The sequence below is a fragment of the Fusarium oxysporum genome, chromosome 4, assembly GCF_000149955.1.
Source record: "Fusarium oxysporum f. sp. lycopersici 4287 chromosome 4, whole genome shotgun sequence".
NCBI classification, from domain to species: Eukaryota; Fungi; Ascomycota; class Sordariomycetes; order Hypocreales; family Nectriaceae; genus Fusarium; species Fusarium oxysporum.
The window spans coordinates 3,791,085-3,810,288 of NC_030989.1; the positions used below are offsets into that span (position 1 = coordinate 3,791,085).

The following is a 19,204-nucleotide window of genomic DNA, read 5'->3' on the forward strand; positions in this document are numbered from 1 at the left end:
TGGATGATGGATGGATCCAATGACTGTCAGGACATGCTGCAGCAACCTCATGGCGCAGGGCCCCTGTATGTACATTACATACCTTAGGTACATGACATGCAGCTCAACAAGGAGCAATACTGGCTTGGTATGTACTCAATGTTTCAATTTACAAATACTTGACTTGGCCCATACTTCTTTCCGCTCTGCGCCGAGTTGTTTATCTGTGCCAAATACTAAATTGACGCAATCTTTATCTGGGGTTCGAGTTGTCGTTGGTTGGGGAAGTGGGCAGTGTAAGCATGAGTGTGGATGGATGGAAGGGAAATGGTCTGTCCGCGCTTATGGCACAAGCCGGAAGAGGGGCCTCGGGGAGCAAGAAAACTTAGGACCTCTATGCTAAGTGATAAAAATATTTAGGTAGCTTTAGTGTAGATTTAGGACTCCTTGAGATTAGTTATTTTTATCACTTAGGATAAAGGTCCTAAGTTTTCTTCCCTCACCTTCCATCCATGCCTTGAGGGGCATCACAGGCAAAGTGCTGTCCAAGTTTGAGGTGAGGTGCCTTTGTGACTCCGTCTCTCCCGCCCCAATGTGGGACGCCCTGCCCCCCCCCCGCCGTCACAGGTTCTCCACTAACCACCTTGCTCCATTGAACCTGGCGCTAACTGCCTGTCGAGCAACAAACGTGCCCATACTTACCTAACCTAGTACCTCCACTACCGATACAGCTCTCTTGTCAACTGCTTGTTCTGCTTGTATTGACCTGAAAGCCTCCTTCAGCATTCGCTTGGCCGATATCTAGGGATCTGGGGCTGTCATCAGACTCTGATTCCCTGTCACTGCAAACAGAAACTCTTTTGTGAGACGATGAACGCGATAGTGATTTCCCGTGCGACTTGATATTCGGTCCCTCTGCGATATAATCGATAGACACTGCTTTACAGAGTCGCCTAGAAACGCCTGACCCTCTCTCTTTCTCTTACTCACCAACCCAAAGGCCATTCTGCTGGCTTCAAGACAGCGCAAGGCTCTCTCGCAACAGCTTTAAGTTTCTGGCTCTCTGGTGTGTCGCTGGCGCTACACTCGCCTTCCTAACTCGCCCAGATGCTTGTCAGCAATCAACTCGACACTTCAATATCAAGCGCAGCCGCCAGCCATGCCCTTTAACCAACAGGCCATGACATACAGATTTCCATCAGTGTCTTTTGTCCTGCGTTTTCAGCCAGTTTTGTTTCCTCGCCAATATACCCCGTTGTCATGTTACCTCTCCTTCAAATGTCCCCTCACGCGGTGACGCCGCCGCAGTCGAATCTCGATACCCTCTCAACGTTCCCAAATAACGACGCCGCCACTTTCAACGACCATCACCCTCGCAATGTCCCAGCGCCGTATCAGCAGCCATTCGCGATTCGCACCTCTCGACCTCACCGGCACACTATCCCGTACGGCTCAGCTCTTTATCCGCCACGCCAAGAGCATCATTTACGACGAAAGACACCAAACGGTACTGTCGATGCCGGATATGACGGCTCGCCGTCGTTGTTCTCGCATGGTCCCCCGCCTTCAAAACATTTAGTTCTACCTCGATCAGCGACTGCTACGGCATTTCCCCTGACGGGCCCTCCAATACGCCAATCTCATTACAACGGGGGCATCGACTACCGCCGTCCATCTTCAGTCGGCAATACAGGTCTCAGCGATGACCTGCAGGCCCGTCCTGGATCTTCCACTTGGGCTTATGGGAGCGATACGGCATTACATCATGGTGCACTTCCCACTAATCATTATGGCCTTCATCAAGCCGAAGGCCAATACATTCCTCAAGGCCAGCCTGAAGCGCCGGGGGTATTCCCTAATCTTTACCAACCAATAATACGAGCTCACGAGTACAATGTCAGGGCATTTTGCCCACCCCCTATAGTCATGAACGAATCGCTGCCTTTTGGTCAGCCAGGCATGCATACTCCATGGAACTATCATGGCCGACCTGGCCTTGTCTCAGCAAGGCACGTTCAGCCGCAGGACTTGCGCTCTTTCCAGCAGCATTGTGGTTCTGATCTCGCACGTCGTTCTTCCTTTGCTTCAGGTTTTGACTCGGAAACTCAGCATCATCCTGGATTCGATTCGGGCATGTACACACAGTCATATCTTCGGCCACCTCATATGAGCAGTCAACAAGGTTTCAGAGAGAAAGTATTGTTACAGGCGCACAGGGTCTACGTTGATCTGCTGGCGTACGCACAAACTATCCGGAAACCGCAGACTTCCAAAGGAGCAGCAGGCCACAACACGTCCCCCAGGCTTCTTGTTTACCCTAAACCTCCGAAACCGTCCTTGAGAATATCTGAAGCCGCACTTGGACAAGATACTACATTATTCAAGAGCTCCTCTGAGAATGATTCGTACCAAGACTTCCAGTCAAGGGGACATGTCGTACCCTACTTTCAGGGGCCGTATAACAGTTATTCCTCCACGGGTAATTCAACACTTTTCGCGGCAGCAAAGTCTATTTTAGATATGCTCAGCAGTCTTTGCGAACAGAGTACCTGGAGCTGGATCGATGGGATAATGCTAGGGGGATGTTTGCACTATGGTCTAGATCAATATCAAGAGGCATTGGAATGGTTCTCGAGAATTACCGCCCTTGACTCGAGGTAAAACTCTTCTCCCACGTGAACTGTCAAGTGGCTGTTCATTGTTCTGACTCTTTCGCAGTCATGTCGAGGCAATTACGAATAAAGCCGCCACTCTTTACTGTCTCGGCCGCCAAGACGAGGCCGAGAAACACTGGATCAGAGCTGTGGAAGTGCAGCCTAGTTACTTAGAAGCTGTTGAACATCTTGTTGGACTTCTTTACAAAAAGCGCAGCAAAGAGGCCGTCGAGATCATCGACCACGTTCAACGCGCTCTAAGGGTATCGCCGGTATGTAACCCATTAGAAATGATTGGCAGTAGCCAGCATGCTATTTACTATAGGCCTTGGCAGGGTGCATAGCGCCTGTATTGTGGGAATACTGACATGAAACAGGCACAGAATCAGCAAGCCGGACCTCACGACCAACTAGTGAAACCTCCTGGTTTCGCATCCAGTGGCTATGCTATTCATGGGAAAGAGAATGGGCGTGTTCTAGCTCTCATACATGCAAAGGGAACCATGCTATACAGTCTTAAAGATGTAAACAGAGCATCAGAGGCTTTTGAAGAGGCCGTGTTGATCAGCGTAGGTCGCCAAATGACTAGTATACAGGATCTCGTTCGTCGAATCCAGGCTGCCTTATCGCCAACAGAAACTCCAGTCTCGCATAGGAACGCTAGGCACGGTACTCGGCCCTTATTACTCCCTCCTGAACGGGCTCGTCATACTGCACAGCTCGTCTTCGGTGGCACCGGTTCTCTACCGGGACTGCAGCATGTGGCTGAAGGCTCAACCAAGCGAGCTGCTGTGCAGACTACGAGCAATTCGCTGTTATCGTTGGCTAAGATATTCCAAGATTCCTTGTCAAGCGGGCAAGGACTCCCGAACATTCTGCGACGCCCTTCTGGGGTCGAAGATATCCTGGCCCTTTACTATCTATCGCTTTCCCTTCAGGAAAGCCCTTCCACGGCTAACAATGTCGGCATTCTCCTCGCCGGTGTTCAACAGATAGCATCAAATCCCCCAACCCCGAATGTTGATGTGCCTGCCCATTCGAGCATTCCCGGCATTGTGCCAGGCAGCGGTCTGGCTTTGGCTTTGGCGTACTATCACTATGGCCTACGCCTGGATCCCAAGCATGTCCATTTACACACCAACTTGGGAAGTCTGCTCAAGGACATTGGACAGTTGGATCTTGCGATACAAATGTATGAACAGGCCGTGGCGTGCGATGGGACTTTTGATATCGCCTTGACAAACCTCGCCAATGCTGTCAAGGACAGGGGACGCATCAACGATGCAATAACGTATTACAAACGCGCTGTGAGCTCCAACCCCGAATTTGCCGAAGCCGTATGTGGTCTTTCTACAGCTCTCAACTCTGTTTGTGACTGGAGAGGTCGCGGTGGGGTCATCCTGAAGGCCGGGAAATATGATCGATGGCACGTTGATGACAAAGGTCTGCTCATTGATGCCCGTTCTTTCGGGCATGACAGCGGCCTCGTCAAGCGTGTCGTACGAATTATCAATCGCCAGTTGAGTGACGCATCACATTGGGGTCAGGGGGTTCTCGATGAGAAGAAAATCGCCTCATTTGCGCGGCAGATTAAGGACCTGGGCCTGGTCACATCGTTCGACCCTGAGCAAGCTCTTAGGGGATGGAGCAACAAACCATGGGAGGGCTCCCGCGTGATACGTTTGATAGAGCGTGTAGCTCGTGCAACGCAATGGAAATGGTATCAGGATCAGCACGTCTCTGGCAGTCAAGCACATATCCAGTACACTCGGCTTCGATTACCCAGCGGACTCAGCGTTCCTTCAGCACCAACCGTCCTACCCTTCCACACTTTCACATGCCCCCTATCAGCAAAGGACATTCGAGTAATTTCACAGCGCAATGGCATTCGAATATCTTGTTCAACACTACGGTTGCCATGGCTCCCTTCCACAGTCTATCCCCCACCGCCTCCCCCTAACCCGAACCTTAACATAGGATACGTATCGTCGGACTTTAACAATCACCCCCTGGCTCACCTGTAAGATCCCCCGTCTCTTGAGTGTGTTTCCGAGTCTCTAATAGCGCGTGAATCGAAATTTAGGATGCAATCAGTATTTGGATTCCACAATCCCAGTCGGGCACGCGCCATTTGCTATGCTATAACTGCAAGCGACCGATCTGTCCACCGACAGCAGATCGAAAGAGAGGCTCCTGTTTTTCGTGACGTCAGCAGCTGGCCCGCAGACAAACTGTTAGAACAAATCATCAAGGACGAGATTCATATACTTGTCAACCTCAACGGCTATACAAGAGGGGCACGCAACGAAATTTTTGCTGCACGACCTGCACCGGTCCAGATGTCTTTCATGGGCTTTGCCGGGACTCTGGGTGCTGAGTGGTGCGATTACATTCTGGCCGATAGCACAGCCATTCCACCAGAGACCCTACGGCCCTGGCGTGGAAACTTCAAGATCACCGATGTTTTCAAGGACGATACGGAGGGCGAGGAGGAGGACTGGATGTACTCGGAAAATATCATATATTGCCGAGATACTTTCTTCTGTTGCGATCATGCTCAGTCATGCGATGCGAGTGAACGATCGGTTACTTGGGAACAAGAGCAGAGGCGTCGCTGGAAGATGCGAAAGGAGCTTTTTCCTGCTTTGAGTGATGACACTATCATCATGGGCAATTTCAATCAGTTATACAAGGTACGTCCGTCGCTCATTCAGCTCTTTACCGGAGTTTCACTGACTGACCTCGACCAGATCGAGCCTACAACCTTTAGAACATGGCTAAGAATCCTGGCACAGGTGCCAAAGGCAGTGATATGGCTACTTCGGTTTCCGGAGCTCGGGGAAGCCAATCTGCGGCGAACTGCTAAGGCCTGGGCTGGTGAAGAAGTGGCCAGTCGTCTGATCTTCACAGATGTTGCGCCAAAGAGTCAGCATATCTCGAGGGCTCGTGTGTGTGACCTGTTTCTCGACACCCCTGAGTGCAACGCCCATACAACAGCGGCAGATGTTCTCTGGTCAAGCACACCCCTACTCACGCTTCCTCGATACCCATACAAGATGTGCTCTCGCATGGCCGCATCAATCTTGAAGGGCGCTCTACCTAAATCAAACGAAGGCCAAGAGGCTGCAGCAGAACTGATTGCCGCGAGTGAAGAAGAATACGAGCAACGCGCGGTTGAACTCGCCACCGGCCTCAGCTACACCATGTCAGCGGACGGCTATGGTCAGGGTGATGGCCGCTTGGCAGATATACGCAAGTTGTTGTGGGAAAGCAAATGGCACTGCGGGCTCTTCGACACGAAGCGTTGGGTGAATGACGTTGAAACAGCCTATGAGCAAGCGTGGCAACGATGGGTTGCTGGCGAAGGCGGCGACATTTATTTATGAATGGACGAGGAGCGAGGCAACTCACAGTGTTGGCGGATATTGGACGGAAAGGTATATATACATACTCGAGGATCTGACAAAGGTCAAGGGTATTGAATGTGTAAATGAGGCGTATGGGTAAGCCGGAACATGCTATTGAGGTATATCTCAGGATGGCGTTGGGGGGATGTTTTCCTTGCTATTTTGACGTCGCAGATGGGTAGTTCTCTCTCATTCGCAGCAAACGGGGTTTGAGTTCCGGACATATCCTCTGGGAGTACCAGTTCATCGAGTCGATGCATTACCATCTCCTGACAGACAGACAGGTCGACAATTACACTAATCCACTATATATTTGTAGAATCGCAAGAAACATGGGGGAGAATGGCACTTTATATTGTGTCTTCGTTATTCACCGCGCTCCAATAAAAAGAACCCTTACGATGACATTACTGTGTTCTGTCAAGAAGAAGCAGCTAAATGGAAGCATCCATCCAGGGTAGACAAATACTTTGCGTGGTGTAGGGTGGGTGGGTTGACATGCATGATAATAAGGGATGGATGGATGGCGCTTGAAAAGTTGAAAAGACTCCGGATGCGGCTGGTTCTGGAGCAGATCATCCGCAAGAGGAAAATGATGTGACCATATCCCCAGCTGAGGTCAGGGTAAGCAGCAGGGAGCTGGACAACAAGACAGGGGAAAGGAATGGTTTCATTGGGTGATGCAGACGTCAACTGAGAAGCCAGCTGAGCCGAGCTGAAAAGCCGTTGTCTGTTTCGCTTGGCGCGATCCAAGAAGGGTTTGGACGCTGAAGGGAGGCCTGACGCCACAACGTTTTTCGTTTTTAGTGGCCGGTGTCGAATGGAGCTTGGATTAGGGGCTCCATCAACGTCCGGGCGGGGATAGACTGACTATTGCCAATATCGTCATCTGCCCATCGGAGCCTCCCTCATTCGGTCAAGAGGTAGGTCATTCATGGAATATTTAAAGTAGCATTCACCAAAGGGCAGCTCCTGTTGCTTTGCTAGCTAGGCCATGGTGAAGGCTTGTTCTACATACAGCACAGCACATAATACGGAACAGGTACTGTAGATAGATGCCAAAGGAGGCTGCAGAGTGCACCAGCGCATTGTGGATTCAATAGTGACAGCCGTGATGTAACCATACCTTGATTGACATGAAGATCCTTTCACGCAGAGCCCAAGCTGGCGGGCCCCAATGGGCCTATCTGCCTCTGCTCGCAAGAATAGTATGTACTAAACGCAGTCCAGGAGCTCTCAGCCAGTCAAGACGTATTATGCCTCCAGGATCTCTCCCATGCGTATAGTATGACCATGGCCATGGCATGTGTTGTCTGTGAGTGATCCAACGCGTGGTCTGATCTGATCTCGGCAGACGCCTTGGCCCTGGACAATCTTTTCATTTAGATTTTAGACGAGCCCGCTTGCCCGCCCGTTTTTGTTTCGTTTCGTTTCGTTTCCAATGGGAGAATGGTTGGTGCAAACTGCAGCGTCGCTATGACCCCATCGTCCTTTACCCAACCCCTGCTCGTTCAGACCTGGGCGCGTTAGCATTCTCCGCACCTGATCAAACGTGGACGAACGGGCTGTAACGCACATTAGTTAGGGAGAAGTTAATTAGAACAAAGAACTAACTAGAGGACTAGTAGAGGAACAAGATGATGACCGTGACGGGCCAGGGTCTAGATATTATTCGGTTGTCCAGGAAAGTGCCCATCCATCCATCGATCACTCTGCATTTGGATGCAGCAATCTTATTTTCCCATCCATTGCAACGGTAGTCGGACAGTCGAGTCAGGGCTTGGAAGGTCACCGCCGCTTTCTTATGTGGTCTGGTCTGGTCTGGTCTCGTCTTGACTGGGTTGGGTTGGGATTAACGAAATCAGGGATGGAAATCTCGCACTCGTCCGTCCTTGATTGAGTCTGAGTAATGCTTGTGTAATGTCCTGTTCAAGAGTAAGTGAGAAAGTTGATGGACTGCCGTGTATTACGGGCAAGCCTGCGCATTTTCGAAAGTATATACACTCATCAGTCGAGAGGGTTTATCTAGTAGGGTTTGTTACTGAGTGAAGCAAGACACTCAGAATGGTTTATCTTTTTGGGCCGAACAGGTTCGGAGGTGCACTGCCAAAAATCAAAAGGTCCGCCCGAGGGACAATCAAACAGATTACCTACCTTACAAAGAAGCCCGAGCAGAAGATCGGCCGGTAGGTACAGTAGTCTTGGTAGCGCACCTTTGACCCTGCTGACTACACATGGCATTGGATCCGTCTGTTAGTCCGAAGATCCCAACCAAAGGGTTGTAGCGTGGCAGTACGTAGCTAGACCTGCACTGTAGCATTGGGTTTGGCATTGACAGTAGCCACCCGTTGGCGATGATCGCCCTGCTTCATATCCTGGTCCTGGCCGCCCAAGACTCCGCTGGCCGTCAATGCACAGGACGAACAGGCCCACAGCGCACACGCTGGTAGCGATGGTGACGGTGAAGTATGTGACCCTGGCTCTGAAACGACTCAGTGGTGGAATCTCAATCAGTAAGGTAGTCAATCGATCAATCCATGTTCCTAGTATCCGTATCCGTAGTAGACAGAGACTATCTATTCCCAGTGACCGTCATATTCAACAACCTGATAATGTCATACAGCAAGCATTATTCAGTCTATCAGTAAACTATCGTAACTTGCCTGTCTGCATACAAACACGAAGCGGTTGAACCGAGAGAAGCAGGTAGGCCGATAAATATACAGTAATGGACCAGAAGGGCAGGTTTCCCCCCCTTCTGGTATCATTCGTATAGACACAGCACTCGAATCAATAAGGAATTATTCCGATCTACCTCTATCCACTTCAAAGTCCCCCTAGATGACAACTGAGCTGTCACTCATGCAGACCCAACAACAGAAGCTTGAATGACTGACTGCCTGTGGGATGTGAACCCGGACTAATGGATGACAATATCATACAAGCCAGCGGCGTTGAACTTGAAGGTGTATCAAACTCTAACAGACGAGTGACTTACCAGATGCGACAGTCACAGGCTGAAATCGAGGGCACACTACAGTGGCTTAGTAGACGGTAAGGTCCGAGTGAGTTGGGCCGAGGGCAGACCTCTGGGCGGCTGCCGATATCTGTCGATACTCTGTAGAGCAGAGCAGAGTAGCCAACAATAACCTCCACTGTCTTGACAACTGCCCAGTGGACGAAGACGGTGCCGAGCTGATACGCTGAGCCCGTCGGGCTTGTACGATGTAAGTCGTCGCCCACTTACGCAACCAACAGCCAGCGTTATGTTAATCGGCTGAACAGTACCGCCGTCCTGTAGGAATATTTGACACCTCTTTGGATCCAGTGGGATCAGGTGAGGGGGAACTCATCCAATGAACGAAGCGAAGGGCATGATAACAAGGACAGTTGAGTTCGTTTACCAGTGAACGGTGGAGCAAGCCGTCGAGTTGTAGGGTTTTTGGAAACGACTGCGGCAACAAAGCCCAAACTGCTTACTGGTAAATAAAACAGCTGCCTGGAGAGAGTCAAACTCAAGCACCTTATCGCGCCGACTAACAGTGGCAGGTGTTTTGGCACAAGGTAGCCATGGCTGTAGTTCTCACCAACAAAAAAGAATGGCTTGTCTTCTGCGTGATCAACAATACTGCAAACAACGTAGTGGCTCTGGACCTTATTTTCCATTCCACGATGGTGATATGGGTCCGCACAAGCAAGTAAGTCCTTAGCAGATCTTGATCTGATTTGCAATCAGGAACTCGTCAGAAACAACCGCTTCCAGCCCAGACCAAAAGCCTTTTCAAGTCAGGAACTACACAGTAGCTTCAACAAGGCAGCCCCGAGAGGATAGTTCCAGGGCGCCCAAGGTGAGTGTGAGTGACATGAGAACAGCCTAGGGCTTGAGGCACTGCTCTACAAGAGATGAGTCAAGCGGGAGCGTGAATTCTGTCAAAGGCTTGCTTCCAAATGTTTATTTCCTTGATTCTGCTTCGCTCAACGAACACATGTTTCAAATGATGAACTTTATTAGACATACAGTCTTTCACTTTGGGACCTCGATTAGATCACCAGCTCGTGTGCGTGTTGTTGATAGCTGCAAGCATTCTTTCTGAGTACTGACTGTACTTGGGGTTGGTTAATGATCTAGCTACGGACGGAGTTAATCGCATCCGGTCAACGTTCAGCCAACCAACGAACCGCCTCCGCAAAGTTAGTAGAGTAGAGTAGAGTAGAGTAGAGCAAGTGGAGAGTTGCCCTTCCGTTGCCGCTATGAGAAGTCCTGTCAGTCAGTCGCTGAGTGAGAGTGTGTCGCTTTGACAGCAGCCCAGCGGGTCAAGACGCTTAACCAATCCCGTCACGATGCTTACCTTCACCCCACCCCATGCTCTCCTTCGGATGCTTTACACCCTGCAAACAACCTTTTCCGCTCCATTCACGCCCCAAAAGTGATTTGAGATAAACCAGATTTACGCCCCCCCTGGCTAAGAGCGCCATAGCCCCCAAGTCGAACTCGACAGCGGACATCCTGGTGGCAGATCAACAAAGTTACTTTACTGTAGTTTGTTGACCCATAACTCGGCCACTCCAGCACGTACCTGTTCTGTTTTCCTGGGCTTGTTCGGTTCTTTTATCCTTCACCCCCCTCCCCCCCGGGCCTTGTCCTTGTTGGTGTCACGACTTTACTTTGCCTTGCCTTACACCTCTTCCCCATACATTAACTTACATAGGCTTCATGCCTTCCTTCCGCCCCATCCTTTTCTCACGGATATTTTATCACCTTCCTCCCTCCTTCTAAATCAACTTCTATCTCTTCCCCTGAGCATCATCTCTCTCCATCTCATCACCATCATCATCCAAACTAATCCCAACACCCGACAACAACTAATACATCGCACCAAGTTTCAATAATATCACTTGAAACATCGTCCCCAAGAGGCACCTTCATACACACACACACACACACACATATATATATACATACTCGCCACCAACCAGTAACCGTCACCCAACATGAACAACACCGCTCCTACCCAGCAGCGGAGAGGTCCGTGGTCACAGTTTGAGGATGTGTATCTTATGGATCTTGTTCGCACACATGGAGCTCTCAACTGGGTTCGTATTGCATCAACCCTGGGAACCCGAACACCAAAGCAGTGCCGCGAGCGTTATCATCAAAACCTAAAACCAACACTCAACCACGAACCCATCACACCCGAGGAAGGTCTTATGATCGAACGACTTGTCGCGGACCTCGGGAAACGCTGGGCCGAAATTGCACGCCGTCTCAATGGCAGGAGCGACAATGCCGTCAAGAACTGGTGGAATGGTAGCCAAAATAGACGCAAGCGCACGGATCGACGACGTGCTGCACAGGATCACCACGATAGCTACTATCCCACGAACCGCCCTGGACTATCCATCTCTACACCAGCCATGCCCATGCCTGGAGCACAACTCTCCCCCCTAACTGGCACTGCCATGCGCCACCCCATGCATTCATGGATTGAGGCTCCACTGCCCTCGCCATGCTCTTCCGATTCTGCTGAATCCGAAATGGGATCCAACTACACCACATCACCCTCCCACCAGTCCATGCAACTCGCTGTACCTGTCGAATTGCCCCCGCTGCGTCACTCAGGCTTGCCAACAGCTGGTGACAGGCTTCCCAGCTTTGACAGATTGGCTCCTCCTCCCCATGCCTATACGGACAGGCCTGAGTATCAACCCAGATTGCCTCCTTTTGCTCCTCAAGCGCAACTACCCACCGCGCCCAACTCGCCCGTGCAGCAGCAGCAGCAACCACAAAACCGAAAGGCACAAGACTCTAGGATGCATCTCTCCGCCCTCATGGATTAAGATAATGTCGCAGTTATGCGGTCGAAGATGAGCCTTGGCCACGCATGTAATGCGATGGTATGTGTGGTAACATGTAGATATTGATCGGGCGTGCCGTTACCGCCAACTTGACCGGCCGTGAGGGGATCTTACAGGGTCCAGGGGACATTTGTTTTGGCAAAGATACCAGGCGTTCAGGGAAAGGTTTCTCGGAATTGAAAGCGAATGATGTTTTTACGAAATACTAATAAACCCGAGACTGGACATACAGCGCCATGATCCAGATCTCGAATGACGGTTTAATCAAATAAAATATACTTTGGATTATCCAACTCCTCTGAGTGTCTGTCCTGATATGTACACATGTGATAATTGTCTTTTGTAGATGCATTCAAGGTCAGAATGTCTTGCCATGACCTGAATGCTGTAGCTTCTTAGGACCTTGGCTTTGAATTGGCCGGCTTGAAACGCTTGTCAACGTATCGGGCATACCAATATTGACAGAGTAACCTGGTGGGGGGAGGATGACATTGGAATGTGGCAGCGTGATAGTCAGGACACAGAACCACGAGAGGTAACTTGAGTTGTGTTGAAGAGTTGCTTCTTCATAGAGCAAGCAAGTAAGGTAAGTAACCAACAGACATGATCCATGCACGCCTATTCTGGCGGATGGGAGGGATTTCCCGGTCACCTCTTTTTTTTTTTTTCTTTTTCAGAAACAAAGGAAGTACGGCTAGCCGCAAGACCCAGGTCGACAGGCAGAGACAAAGACAGGGACACGGAGAAGCCAAGACATGCATGCGCCGGCGGGACACGGGATCGACGTTGATCTATACTATACTGATAGAGGCTCAGAGACTTGCATTGTTGTGAGGTATCCGTACAGATACTGCACATACATACATCAACTTACATACCAAGATTCAGATGCAAAATCTCGATTCCGCACCCCTGGTCCACGGCTGAAAGACGATAGTACCATGGTGTAGACGCCCAATGGACAATGCAAACGGGGCCAGGGGGGTCGTTGTTTGAGGGGAAACAACTTGCGCAGTGATTCAAGGTACGAGACTCCATCCGTAGGAAAGTCGGATTTCAATTTCTAGTGGGTATCTTCTTTACTGTTCAAAGTCGTTAATTGATTGATCGATTGATCAATTGATCGAGGTTGATGGCTCTCCTGTCCTGCCGGGCTAGCACCAATGGATCCAATGCCACTAACAAGGACCAGTTGGCTAGCGCCCTAGTGGTGCAGGCCCAATAGGGACCCCTTCCCTCGGGGATGGCACATTGATTTGTTTCTTATTCTTGATTACTGAGCTCTCTTGGTTTTGGGGAATATGGGTGCCCTGTTGGTTTCGATCCGTGCATCCACAGGCGGGCAGGATCTGCTAACCTGAGATGAGCGGATCTCTGTTGAGGTTTGTTCCCTGCTAGAAGACCTGAGTGTCACTCAATGAATGAGTGAGCGATGGTTGGTTGGTTGGTTGGTTGGTTGGTTGGTTGATTGAACTGCACTGCACTTGATTCAAGGCGTTAGCTCCATGACGAATGATCGATGATTGAAGGATGCATCTGACTAGCTACCGGCTGGACGGTGTCCCGAACGAAAGGGAACCCATCGATACTGCTCTAGGCGCTGGACTAGTCCTGAGTCGGAATATGGCATGGCCCAACCTGGAAATTTGAGCAAGACAGGGTAGTATCGTGTGCCGTTGCTGTGATTGCTTCCGTCGACGCAACGCTTTTTTCGGGTGCGTGTGGCCCAAGAGCCAAGGGCGCGGGTTTTGGATTGAAGATGATAGGTGTGGATTTCATTAGTGACTACCTACTGCTAGGTACTGTAGGTGCAGTCACTGACGGGGGGTCTATTTACTGAGCTGCGCTGTGCTGAGCTGTGATCCATGCCTGCATTGCATTCATCGACAATGATTATTGATTTGATTTGATTTGCTTGATTGGATGGGTATTGGTGGAGAGATCGGGGAGCCGCCAACCGCCCCGGTCTCTGGGTGTTGGATGTCTAGCAGCTACCGGTATCTGACACGATCCGTGTGTTCAGTCCTCTCTAGGCTCAGGCTCCCTTGAATTATTGTCCGTACTTGGTGAGTTGAGCTGCTATTATTGACCTGGCCTGACTTGGCTGATGAGTACGTTCGCAATCGATGCTACTTTCATCTCTTGATTGCTTTTGCGTATTCGATACCCTGTCTATATGCTACTGTTGCTGTGTCATTCAACTACTGTACACCCTGGCCAAGGTATGGATTCCTTATTTTCTTTTTCCTTCAAGTCAGCCCCATCGGTCATTTGCGATATTCGATCTGGCACCTTATTCAACGTTAATCTGGTAGTGAGGAAGGATCTGCCTCGAGTCAAACAGGCTACCCTTCCTAGGGTGAGGGCTGCTCTTCTTGCTCATGCTGCGTGCACAAGCCTCTTCTGCCTGACTCAAACCCAGTAAAGCAAGGACCTGTATCTTCAAGCAAGTCTCATCGGGAATATTTATCCTCCATTTACATACAGTGATCGACATAATCGTCTACGGTACTTTACAGTACCCTACCCCTTATCCCTCCTTCTTGAACGTATAGCCATGTACCTCAACCAGTGCCGAGGTTGGTTGACCGGCATCATCTTGGATCTCATTTAAATCTGTGATACAAGGCAAGGCGAGACGGAACCATCCACCAACCCAGCATCGGCAGCCACTGATGTTAGATGCAGGTGCACTATCCAATACCACCCATGTCCGTCTGTCTGGGCTGTCTTGGGGAGCTTGGGGAGCCGGAGTGTATTAACGTGAAGGTGAGGTCGACTGGTAAATGAGGTCTCTGGGGATAATTTCCTATCCTCTCTTCTCTTCTCTTCTCTTCTCTTCTCTTCTCTTCTCTTCTCTTCTTCTGCGCAGCTGACATCTGGTAGTGCTTAATCTCATCAGCGTCAGCACTCACTCACTCAACCATCTTTCTAACCGTCTGTAGTGTGTGTGTGTTCACAGTGCAACACGGGAGCCAATCTTGAACCTGTAGGGACTGTACCCGTCGCCGTCACCTTGGCGCCGATCCCGCTGGTCGAGCAAGGGTTGCATGGGAAAATTACCGTACCCCAAGTGATCGAATCTACAGGGATCCTTGAGCCAATCACCCGGAAAGGACAATTCCCGACGATACGATAATCCATGTCTTTATCATAATGGCGGATTTAGGGGTCGATGGGAGATCGCTCACAATTTCTTTTCTTCTCGTCTCCAACCATAATGACGTGCCGGGCCGGGGATGGTCAGTCCGAATAGCTTCGGGGGGTGTTTCTGAGCTCAACCTTCAAGGGTTCAAGATTCACTCATTCATTCGGGGGTTTTTTTTTTCCAGTGCAGAACGACGAGCCAATCATTCATCTGTCTCAAACACGTACCTCGGCGTTGCACTTATGCAACCTCGCATTTCTTGTGCAGCATCTCGGGCAGTGGAACCAATGCTTCTATTTTCTGCTGGTTCCATGTGGATGGCACGAAATCTCACGGTCGTTCCGCCCTCCTGCATGTAACGCAACGCTGGCAACGCAACTCTCGCAGGCGCTGTTGAACGTCAACCAGCGTTGTCGTAGTCCCAACGGTCACAAACAAGGGCGAGCGGCTAAGTAGGTTTTAGTCAAGATGGAGACGTGCACAACGGGGATGTTGTTGTAGTGCACCATTGTTCCAGGATACGAAGAGCCACTGATTGGATCAGAAGCCAGCTGACGATTCCCAGGTCTTGGAAATAGCATACATGGATGAACAATAAGGTAGTAGGGGCTTCAGGCGATTGATCGAATCATTGACCTTTAGGTTCCATCAGCCAACCATGGCGAAGAGTTCCAATTCCACAGCAATCAAACCGAAAGATTGTTCGCAAGCTGCTCAGCCAAAGCAAATAAACTTCTGTTCCAGGGGACCATGATGATTGAGTGGGTGGGTAGGTACTAGGTAGGTGGGTGTACAGGGTAGTAGTGTCACCGATGAGGCGGGCTGCCCGTTTAGCTGAGAGCTGGAGCAGGGTTCTTGGTGGGCAGCCGATGACATTCGGGGTGGCTCACATGAAACCTAGACGTTGCAACCCATCGATGACGATTACGAACTGCACGAGGAGTGCACAGCGAAAGTCAAACTCCAAACCTCGAATTCTAAATGAATCGGCTGCGATCGAAAAGTCTAACTCACTCGACCGTTAAGAACAAGATCTACACTACACAGAAAGATTCAAGACATGCATACAGACAGACACGGATCGTACAGGAACGAGAATGACAAAACCAGTCTTATTGCACACCTGTCGTGAAGCAATTGATGATCTGCGAGCGGACATTTTGTCTGAGTCTCAATCCTGTTACCGTCTGTACGGTTGCTTGTTACATCACCGACTTCAGCCTTGACGGTCAGTCGGTCAAGTCAAGTCAAGTCAATGTCAATCCTGGACAGTTTTGAAATTGCATGCCTTAGCAACATGGACTTTTCAAAATTTCCTTTGCCGTTATTAGAAGTACAGTTCAATTCAGATCGATTGCGATCATCAGCTAAAAGGTGTCCATCCTGGCCCCAATTTTAAATATACAGCATCACACTGAATCGACCATCCACACCCCCTCCCTCCCTCCCGCCCTCCACTCTGCTCGTAAACTTCCCAGAGATCGAGTTCAAGATATCGAGCTACCGTATGCTGTGTGTTCATAACGTCTGAGACAGAGACAGGCAATTGGATGGATCTTGTACGGACTGCAGCTGGGGTTTATACCTTAGCTTACAGGGGGGGAGATGGCAGTCTCAACGGTTTCTTTCTAATTCGCGATTACTGATCGCCAGGGGCCTTCCTGATACTGAGTGTCACGTCACGATGGCTCTGTGTTTCTGCCTTTGTGTTTCTGTGTTCAGTCGGGAGCTTGGGCCATGTCCCGAAAATCTTCGGGCGCCCGTTGCGTTTCGGCCTTTGGGCTTGTCGCTGCCAGGCTTGATTGGGTCGTTTGATGTGCCAATGGAGCATCACATCATGCTTTGTTCCTTGTTAAGAATGATCTTCCTTGGTTTCTTCTGGGTCTCTGTAACCCTTGTCCCCAGAGTCAGACCCTTCTGACCCTGTCAAGCTGATGCTTCCCTGGTGCTTCCACCGTTCTGGCGGCGCCTGTCATGGAGACATGCACGCACGCACACACACACACACGGATGGAGACCGTTGTTGATCAGATCCATTGTTTGTCCAGCTGCTGTGACTTGGCTATGCTATGCTATGACATGCCATGCCAGTCGAGCGAACAAATGAACAACTGTCTTGTTTACTGACGGGGCTGGCTAGCTCAATAGCACTATTGATTAATTCGGTCCACCATTCACGCGATTCAGAGACTCATATCCGGTCATTGACTATTCACTCATAATCAAACTGGCCTTTCTGTCTCTGCTTTGAGCCCTGACCATGACGGTTGAAACTATTTGCGGTCTGTCGACACTTGGATGACTGCTTGCGGCTTAGATCGTGCCGCTAGTTGTTAACATCGAGTCAGCCACAGACGGACGGGTTTTTTCCATTCTGGTGCAGATCCATGCCAATGTCTCGGATTTGAGCATGGATCGTTAACCCAGCTAAAAGGTCCACTACCGACCGATCCCGCTCACCGTTGGCTAATTCTACACCCCCTCCATCCTCTCTGCTCCGTCTCTCTTTCTTAGCGCACAAAGGCCGCTCCCCCTGGCCCCTGGCAGCTTGGCATTGCTCAGGCCTGAACGCTTCTTGAGTCGTCCATCTGTCTGACTAACACCCCCTAGTCTAATGGGTTCAGTCGTTGGTGCTGGAGCTGGTGCTTCTGTGTCTCAAGGGCTGTTGCGATGGATAGTTTCAACCCGTATCGTGAGAAGGTTTCATTGCACCTCATCTTATCTCCATTGTCCTACGAAAAAGAAACCACTGCGCATGTATTGTGTATGTATGCATATACATACAGGACATTAGTTGGGGAGCTTGTCCGCCTTCTGTTCCGAGGTCGCGTTCACTGCATTTGTACTGGCCGTAGCGGAAGTCCTGGTCTTTTAGTGCGTCACGACAACGTTGAGATTGTCCTCGATGTCCTTGCCGGTTTCAAATGATGAGATCGAATGTTTACGTGTCAGGTAAGGCCCCTCAGCTTGTTGAGCATTACGCTGATTCTCTAACGAAAGTATGCATGAGAAAATCATTACGGAATTGTGGTCCTGGAGACACCTTGACCGAATTTGAGTTTCATTCCTGTGTTCTTTGTTTCTTCTGAAAACAACGCAGAAAACTCTCCTGGAGGATGTGATGTAATCCATCCACTCTACCAACAGCCTATCTTCATACTTTGGTCGGAGATTTCGCCATTGGCAGAGGATGGAATCCTAGCAACAGCTACCTCGGTATGGATATGCAACCTGTCGCTACGTAAAACTTTGTCCCTCCAGCGTACTATATTGGACTGGACGCCTCGTGCAACCAACGACGCAAATACCGGCTGGCACGAATGACAAATCTTTGCAAGGCCTACGACCGGACCAAATGCGTCCATGAGGTCTCGCGACAGAGACATTACATTGGGACACAATTCCTCCTGCTTAGGTATATTTTTTGTGGCTTTGTTAGTAGCCATATTACTGCAAAACCGGCCCTCTGTACCGGGTATCCCGTCGAGACGGGAGCTCTAGCTTTGTAGTAGGTAGCAGCCTAAGGAGGTAGGTAAGCAAACAGACATCGCGGACCAAGAGACCCAGTCCTGCGGAGCCATGCGCCTCGGAAGCAGGAAAGGAAAAGAGACAACTAAAACATTAACTACTAGGTAGACTAATAACTAGGCAAGCAACAAACAAACATACAAACCTACACATTCTGCTCGACGGTTGAAGAAATGACTTCTTGTGTCCGATCCTCCTAACCAAGAACAGACAGGGGTGCGTGAATTGGATAGCATGGGAATGGAGACAAAATGGAGACAGAAAAAAAAGGGACTGAGGGGGAAGGGAAGGGACGGACGGGAGGGAAGGAAACTCAACGAACCCGGATGTTTATGGCCTCCGTCTAAACCAACAACAGGTCTACAAGACCCAGGGATCTGGATTCAGCAGTCTCGCTTATCGCCGCCGTTCGGGGGAGATCGAGCAGGACTCACTAAGCTAAACGTAGGTAGTGGTAGGGTGCTCGATCCGCCACCAACAGCGCCAACGCACTCTAACTGGCGCTAGTTAGTCAGTCATCCGCTATTTTCACCTCAGGCACCCCTACAGCTTTGCTCTACTCGAGTTGGCCGCATATGGATCACCTCACTCACGACTAACAGCTTGGAAAACTTTATTTTTCCTTCATCGCC

General features: G+C 50.1%; 2 protein-coding genes across 6 annotated transcripts; both read left to right on the plus strand.

Moving 5' to 3' along the window:
* Positions 1-511: 511 nt before the first annotated feature.
* Positions 512-8,190, plus strand: FOXG_18770 (uncharacterized protein). 5 transcript variants are annotated; one of them, XM_018398911.1, is made up of 6 exons: positions 512-535; positions 691-2,636; positions 2,698-2,905; positions 3,011-4,653; positions 4,717-5,326; positions 5,384-7,411. In XM_018398911.1, exons 2-6 carry the CDS (start codon positions 1,240-1,242, stop codon positions 6,017-6,019), a joined length of 4,494 nt encoding a protein of 1,497 aa, XP_018238821.1. In that variant the 5' UTR covers positions 512-535; positions 691-1,239; the 3' UTR covers positions 6,020-7,411. The 5 variants fall into 5 exon arrangements, with proteins under 5 accessions (XP_018238821.1, XP_018238820.1, XP_018238823.1 ...); XM_018398910.1 differs by lacking the exon at positions 512-535 and having other exon boundaries at positions 608-2,636; positions 5,384-8,190; XM_018398913.1 differs by lacking the exon at positions 512-535 and having other exon boundaries at positions 608-2,636; positions 3,011-5,326; positions 5,384-6,553.
* Positions 8,191-10,559: 2,369 nt separating this feature from the next.
* On the plus strand, positions 10,560-12,200 carry FOXG_04220 (myb-like DNA-binding protein FlbD). Its single transcript, XM_018382161.1, has one exon. The coding sequence runs from the start codon at positions 11,033-11,035 to the stop codon at positions 11,876-11,878; it is 846 nt and encodes a 281-aa protein (XP_018238824.1). The 5' UTR covers positions 10,560-11,032; the 3' UTR covers positions 11,879-12,200.
* Positions 12,201-19,204: the final 7,004 nt, after the last annotated feature.

Excerpts from the sequence above, each read along its gene's own strand:
- FOXG_04220 (XM_018382161.1), top strand. The coding sequence starts at position 11,033 with ATGAACAACACCGCTCCTACCCAGCAGCGGAGAGGTCCGTGGTCACAG.
- FOXG_18770 (XM_018398909.1), top strand. The coding sequence starts at position 1,240 with ATGTTACCTCTCCTTCAAATGTCCCCTCACGCGGTGACGCCGCCGCAG. Across the intron at positions 2,906-3,010 it reads GCGCTCTAAGGGTATCGCCG|GCACAGAATCAGCAAGCCGG; the intron begins GTATGTAACCCA and ends GACATGAAACAG. Across the intron at positions 4,654-4,716 it reads AATCACCCCCTGGCTCACCT|GATGCAATCAGTATTTGGAT; the intron begins GTAAGATCCCCC and ends ATCGAAATTTAG.